Raw genomic sequence first — 7,882 nt, forward strand, 5'->3', positions numbered from 1 at the left:
AAAAAGGGGGAGAAAATGTGATAAATGATCTGAATTATATTATCAATTGCTGGGAGAAAGTCTCCACATTTCTAACAAGAATTTGCAAGTTCTGTGTCTTTGAGTGTTTTGCAGGAAGTGAAGATATTCTTAAAAGCTCAACATGAGAAGCAAACACATGGGGAAAAGCAATTCTGTATGGAATCAAGCTCATGGAAATTGAAGCAAGCTCAGTACTGTGAAGCTTCAAGATCAGAAGCAAGAAGGAAGAATGTTATGATATTCTGATGATAAAATATGTTCTAACACATTCTTATTCCTTAAATGTTCTGATGCATGTTTTAGTTCTAAATATGCTCTGAAAAATTATTGTTTTTGCTCTGATACGTATTATATATTCTGATACATATATTATGTTCTGATTCATTCATGCTCTGACTTTTGTCGTTTATTTTGTTCTGTAACATTTCAGGATGTAGAGATGCTCTGATGATGCTCTGGTACATTCAACAATGTTCTGATACAATCTAGCATGCAATGATTCAAGAAGAAATTCAAGCTCTGAAGCTGTCCTATGGAAGCAAGAAGCAGAAGCTATGAATGTTCTGAAGATCTAAGCATATGTGATCGTCTCAACTGAAATGGAAAATACTCAGGGAAGTCCTTTATTTATAAATTTCTTCCAGTATTTATTTCAGGGGGAGATTATTTATCTCAGGGGGAGATTGTTAATCTCAGGGGGAGACATATTCACACACTATGTTTATATGCTTATGCTATAACTGTGTAATTGTCTTTAGCCGTCTGATATTCTGATTGCAAATTCATATCATTTATATATGTTTTTGTCATCATCAAAAAGGAGGAGATTGTTAGAACAAGATTTGTTCTGATCAATATTCTTAGTTTTGATGATAACAATGTATATGAATTTTGGTATGAGATAATGTGGTACTCTAATACTATGCAATTTCCATTTCAGGAATTATATAAAGAGTATGCACAAAATCAGCGCAAGAAGCACTGACTCAGAAGGTTCAGCATGCAACATCAGAACATGGTCTGGCAAGACATCAGAAGATGGTCAAGCAGAATCAGAACATGGTCTATGGAAGCATCAGAAGAACTTGAGATCAGAAGCAGAAGCATTGAAGTTCTCATGGTATCACGCTCAGAAGCACTTCAAGGTCAGAAGACAAGAAGATGCTCTGCACCAAGCTGTTTGTACTCTGATAAGATTCAAATGTTGTATCTACAAACATCAAATCAGAAGCAAGTATAAGATGGCAGGCTACGCTAACTGACAAAAGGAACGTTAGTAGCTATTAAAGGCAACGTCAGTAGACACAGCGAAAGCAAGGCTCGAGGTAGTTGACAAAAGAGTGAAACATTAAATGCAATGATGTACGGATTACGCAAAGCATTAAATGCTCCCAATGGTCATCTTCTCAAACGCCTATAAATTGAAGTTCTGATGAGAAGCAAGGTTACGCATTCTGAATAGAACACTTGCGCAAATATACAGAAACGCTGTCAATTTCAAAAAGCTCTCAAACTTCATCTTCAACCTCACTACATTGATGTTGTAATATATTAGTGAGATTAAGCTTAAACTTAAGAGAAAATCATAGTTGTGATAATAGCTTTATAAGAAGCATTGTAACTCTTATAAGAATTTGTTCACTCTTCTTCGTTTGAACCCACATTTTTAAAAGTTCTGTTAGGTACATTAATTTGTAAGAACTAGAGTGATCAGGTTGTTGATCAGAATACTCTAGAAAGTCTTAGAGGTTATCTAAGCAGTTGTTCCTAGAGTGATCAGGTTGTGATCAGTATACTCTAGAAGACTTAGAAGTTGTCTAAGTGGAAAACCATTGTAATCTTGTGTGATTAGTGGATTAAATCCTCAGGTGAGGTAAATCACTCCAAGGGGGTGGACTGGAGTAGTTTAGTTAACAACGAACCAGGATAAAAATCATTGTGCAAATTGTTTTTATCTTACAAGTTTTAAAAGCTACACTTATTCAAACCCCCCCTTTCTAAGTGTTTTTCTATCCTTCACACACCATTCTGATGATGAAGACGATGAGGTTAGTAATGAATTTACTATTTATGATAATGATGCTTTAGGTGCTATAGATGAATTATTGAATGAATGCAAAACTCTATATAAGACTATAGCATCTCAAAAGAAACAAATTTCATTCTTAGAAGAGAAAGTCAAGACAATGGAAAAAGAATTTAAGGATGAAAAAAAAGATAATTAGTGCTCAAAATTCAATGTGCAATATATTTTGTTCCTTACGCACATATATTCGTAAGATTTAATAGTATCCTTTGAAATTAACGATAGAATAACATTCTTAAATGAAATAGGGCACAGTCGCACCTATTTCAAACACAACAAAACAAATAGAAAACTCGTAAAAAAATCTCTGAATTCTTGTAAATATGAGCAAACCATGAAACCAACACATGAACATATGAATATTAATGTGTTTGTGTTTTGGCAGGGAGAGGGAACAAACCATGAAACCAACACATGAATAACTTAGAACCAAAATCGTGTAAGCAAAATTACTGAACACCAAGACATTCTTAATTGTTGGAGGCACGGCTTGCTGCCATCTATAAATGACTGTTTGAAAAGAAAAACAGTAACGCAAGTCAGTTAACTGAAGAAAGAACTGCACATAAGCATAAGTAAATATTTATATACCTCTGGAACCGGCAATCATCAACGCTGATTGAACAAAGAATATAATGTATCCAGGATACAACCCCTGAAATAACAACGTCAAATTGTTAATTGCGGATAGCAGATTGTTAAAATTCCGCTATGCAACAATGCTATAGTAAGCTTAATACATTTGCTGGAATTGATCCTGAAAACAATAGAGATTGACTAAAAAGATATTCATTCATTCAAATCGAAAAATATTTTATGGTATATTTATAAAAAATTTGACTAAAAGGTTTCTCCCTGCAAGCGATAAATTATCTCTTTTCCAACTAAGGAGCTTACCCGCAATTTGATCTAATATATACTGAAAGTCGTTAGCCTTTAGTTTCCTACCATGCAGCGGCACTCCAAGATATTTACCAAAGGACCGAGTAAGCCTGAACTTAGAAGCCATTACAATTTTCTGCTGCACACTTTGCGAAACATTCTTAGAGAAAAGAATGCTTGTCTTGTCTTCACTAACTTCTTGCCCCGACATACTACAAAACACAGTGATATTACATCTTTTGCTACCCTAATTATGGTGACACAGTGATAATGATGATACTCTAAAGTGTTGCATTCTTCAAAATCACAGGAAATTCAAACGCAAATTATACCTTTTATGATATTTCTCATTCTTCAAAATTGCACACACACATGGGTCTATGTTCACCCAAATAACCCATTTTCCTGCCATTCTTCAGAATTACATTAACACTCTTGGGCTTGTGATCATCCAAATCCCCATTTTATTCCTATTGATGCATATCAAATAGTTGAAATGCTTTCAGTGGTGAAATATGTCTAAATAGATGATGTTTAGAGATGAGACTTACATATCCTAAGGAAAAGCTGAACCTTCGGTAATTGTAAAAAAAGTAAGGAACCCTCACTTTTAATACCCATAAATTTTAGAGATGCCAACTAAAAATATACTCATTTGTTACAATAAATATGTCAATGCGTACAACAACTTGAACAACAACAGTAGCTTGTGAAACATATCAATTCTCCCAAGAAACCAATCATTTACAGGACGAGGAACTTGAAATAAAATTCAAATTGCGAAGTAAATAATAATATGGAGGTTGAGAAATAAAAGAAAGTATCACTTTCTATCCATATTAAAGGACATTGAGAAAATATCATTTTACTAAATTTTTGAGAATTGCTTACCTCTTTCCCATTGAAAAGAATACTGTTTAGGCACACTAGTCTAGTGAAAAACACAACAAAAACACAATCAAGAAAAATAACCCCAAAAATTATAAAATTAAGAAACCATATCATATCCATGCCTTCAAGGATATGATCCCTAAACCCTAAACCCTAAACCCTAAACACTAAACCCTAAACCCTAAAATTAAGAATAATATTTTATATATATTAATCACTGTGTCACCATAAGTTCAGATATGCTATCCTTTCTGAACTTATGATGCCAAAATATATTTTGTTCTGAGATAAATAAAATATATTTGAATTAGTCAAGATAATAGAAACATAATCGTCTAACCGAGAAATTTCCGGTGATATTTATTTTAATTTTTGTTGATATGTAAATTAAAATAAATCTCATACAAAGAATATGATAATATATATATATACATATATATAATACTTGTTGATTTCTTTAAAGAATTAAAAAAATAGATAATGGTATGTAAGATTTTGTAACATAATGTGATTTAGTTTGGTGTGATTTCGTATACAAAATATAAGCCGCAAACCGAACTGAATCGCGCGGTTATGTTAGAAAATAACACAAAGACATCTGAACAAAATGCAATTTTTTGCGGTTTTCGATTTAGTTTGATTTGGTTAGCGATGCTCTATTGAGTCGGTTCGGTTTTGAACATCTCTAATGTGTGAGTGTGTGTGATTGTCACAGTACGTTAAGACTTACTCTTGAACTTTTATGTTTTAAGCAATCACTCTAAGATGAAGAACACATAATCAAACGAGCTTTCACATTTTCATAACTGCAAATCCAATCGGCATCTCGCAACACTGTCCTAATATAGAATCATAATCAAAATTTTCCATCGGTAGACCCTCAAGTGACCTTCCAGAAACTCTCTCCACCGCCTTGTTACGAATCGCCGCCGCACGCCGGGAATCTCCCAGTTTGGATTCAAGTGAGTAAGACGGAATTGATCCTGAAACCACAGCCTGGACAATCTCCTCGTCATCGGACGAAAGATGCAACGTAACCGGTTTTTTGACGGCGGATTTTGGTGGTAGCGGAGGTAATTTCTGTGCAACTCCCGCGATGGTGGTTTTATAAATCTCTGTTTCATCTTCTTCATCATACTGAACAGCAGTGGAAGCGGAGAAGGGATGAAGAATGAAGCCAATACTGAAGAAAGCCATAAGATAGAAAAATGAAGCGATGAGGGAAACTACAGCTATCATCTCGGAGATTGTGAGTACATGTAGAGGAGTAGAGGTTCGAATCTTCTCACGCCATCTGTGAAGAAGAAAGTACGCGAAAGAGAAGAAAATGCCGAAGAAAACCGTGTTTGCTAAGTAGAGTGAAGGTTGTGATTGTGAATCCATCACTTTCCTTTTTGAAGATTTGTGGGAGGGAGCTTGCTGCTGAACATCCATTTCTCTTCGACGGATTTTTTGAAAATTAGAAATCTCAAAAAGGAGAGAGGGAAATATTTTCTTTTTAGTTTAGAGGATTGTTGGTTGAAACTTGAAAGAAAAAGTGAAGATTTAGAAGGTTTTTTTATAGACAAACAAAGTGAGAGTTCTCTCTATTCAATCCAATTACACTTGATGGAGATCTATTTATTACGTAACATGCATTTTTCACGACTTCTGCCCAGAATGACTTGGCTAATCCTGCAGTTCACAACATAGCCCTGGTCCTTTTTAGGATATGTCTATTCATCCGCTCTGCTACACCATTCTGATGAGGTGTATGAGCAACTGTTAATTGTCTCATTATACCCTCTTCCTTGCAGAATGCCAAAAACTCACCATCTATATATTCTCCTCCATTGTTTGTCCTCAAGCACTTAATCTTCTTTCGAGTTTCAAGCTCAACTAGTGCTTTGAGATGTTTAAATATTGAAAAATCATCTCATATACTTAAAGATATATACTTAAATCTTGATGTTGAAAGAGTCAAATGGAAGCAATTTATGATGAGTCTCTTCTTCTTCTTCCGATGAGTCTTCATTAGTTCTATATTCATCATCCTCTACATTTGTCTTGGAAATAGAGGCCTTCAAGAAGATGATACTTTTTTCTCCTAGCCTTTCTTTCATCCTCTACATTTGTCTTGGAAATAGAGGCCTTCAAGAAGATGTTGCATAGAATAATACTATCCAATCTGGACGTAACATGAAAATTCAAGGATACTATTAATTACATGTAAAAGATCCTCACACACCACAGATTTTCCTCTCCCTTCAATCCAATTCACTGCAGCCGCTTTCTTGTCTGAGCAAAAATTTCCTATCATAACAACAGAGATAGGAAACTAATAAAATTAAAAACCATTTGCATTACATTTCATGCATCATTCTGCATCTTGGTCTTGCTTTCGAAAGTATTCCTGAGGTCTTATCCAGTGTTCTTCATACAGAACAAGAGAATCGAGAGCTACGTATAACATTCGAGCTAACTGCAAAATGAATATGGAAGGTCTTGAACAAGAGAATCGAGAGCTACGTGAAAAGGTTGTTACTTTGAGATCTAGAGTGGAGCGTCTCACCGCTCTGGTTGAGACATTGATGGCTGCTCAGAATCAGAATCAGGTTCCTCCTCCTTCTAATGCTCAAGCTCAAGGTCCCTTGTGTCTCCTTATGTTGTCACTCAACAAAAGCGGACAACCATGGAACTTTGAGCATGGTCAGCAAAAAATCCACAATCGAAAGATGGTGGCAACACTACTACAAATAATATATTTCATGACAAAACTAGAATAATATTTTACCAATTTAGAAAATATTTTCTTCGGCACACTAGTCTAGTGAAAAACACAACAAAAACACAATCAAGAAAAATAACCCTTTAAAGATGTGAATTAAGGGTTATCATTTGGCTAAGATGGTGCGATGAAAGATAACCCGAATAATTTTCAGCAATTGTACAATATAGTTTATTACAATATAATTGGAAGTGTATCTTTAATAATCCACCTGATAACAACATCAGAAGTTCTTGTTTCCAGCCAAACATAAACTTTCACCATTCTTCCTTGCAATTCTCGTAGACAGATTTATCCATAGCTCGCGCTTTTTTCTACCGTCACACGATGCATATACGTTGATAAGATTGATTTTTTTTCTTGTCTTCACCCCACTCTCCTTCCATCCACAAAGCATGATCCAAATTCAAAACATTTTGAACCGAAATAGATTTATTATCCCATATTGTCAATATCTCTCCAGATCTCCCTTCTGATGGTTTAAATGCAAAATGAAAGTCATTGGAACCCCAAAGCGAGCCACACATTTTCCTTTCTATCATTTCCATCTTAGTTTCTTGAATGCAAATTATTGTTGGCTTTTGTTTTATAATTAGTTTTTGGACTTCCTTTTTCTTGGCAGCCCCTCCTAGCCCCCTAACATTGTAGCTAATCACTTTCATTATAATTTATTTATTATTCCTACTCCTGATGTATATGCCAATCCGTTCTACCGGACTCTTTCTCCTCCTTTACCCCCACCGCCAATTCTTGCACAATTTCACCCTCCTCTCCTTTATGAATCAAGCCGAACTCCTTTCCTAAATCCCATACATCTTTTGCCACCTCGACTGCCTCTCCATGTAACAAAAACCAACTATTATTTGTAATGTCGGGGCAAGAAAATTTAATATGTCCATAACATTACATTGGAGGCCTTCATTATGATCATCAATTTCAGGATATGATATGCATAGAATAAAAATATTGTATGTAGAAAAAATTATCTCTATCCATATTTAAAAAAAACATGTATTAAGAAGCTAGATATCTTAATGAATAGTAAATCATACCACTTGTATTTTGACTCAATCTATTCATTGATTTTTCTTCTCCTATCATAGAGACTCAATTAGTTTTGTTCTACTTGTTATTTCTATTTTATATATTTGAACATTTCATCTCCTTTTTTATCCTCATATCAAAGATAATTCTTTTTTATGCGTATGATAATTCATTACAAGAACAAGTTTCCT

At 34.6% G+C, this 7,882-nt stretch overlaps 1 protein-coding gene across 1 annotated transcript; it reads right to left on the minus strand.

Moving 5' to 3' along the window:
- Nucleotides 1–4,672: 4,672 nt before the first annotated feature.
- On the minus strand, nucleotides 4,673–5,314 carry LOC131634254 (3-hydroxy-3-methylglutaryl-coenzyme A reductase 1-like). The gene has a single exon (XM_058904902.1). The coding sequence runs from the start codon at nucleotides 5,312–5,314 to the stop codon at nucleotides 4,673–4,675; it is 642 nt and encodes a 213-aa protein (XP_058760885.1).
- Between the last annotated feature and the right edge of the window lie 2,568 nt (nucleotides 5,315–7,882).

The sequence above is a fragment of the Vicia villosa genome, unplaced genomic scaffold, assembly GCF_029867415.1.
Source record: "Vicia villosa cultivar HV-30 ecotype Madison, WI unplaced genomic scaffold, Vvil1.0 ctg.001263F_1_1, whole genome shotgun sequence".
Classification (NCBI taxonomy): Eukaryota; Viridiplantae; Streptophyta; class Magnoliopsida; order Fabales; family Fabaceae; genus Vicia; species Vicia villosa.

Excerpts from the sequence above, each read along its gene's own strand:
- LOC131634254 (XM_058904902.1), bottom strand. The coding sequence starts at position 5,314 with ATGGATGTTCAGCAGCAAGCTCCCTCCCACAAATCTTCAAAAAGGAAA.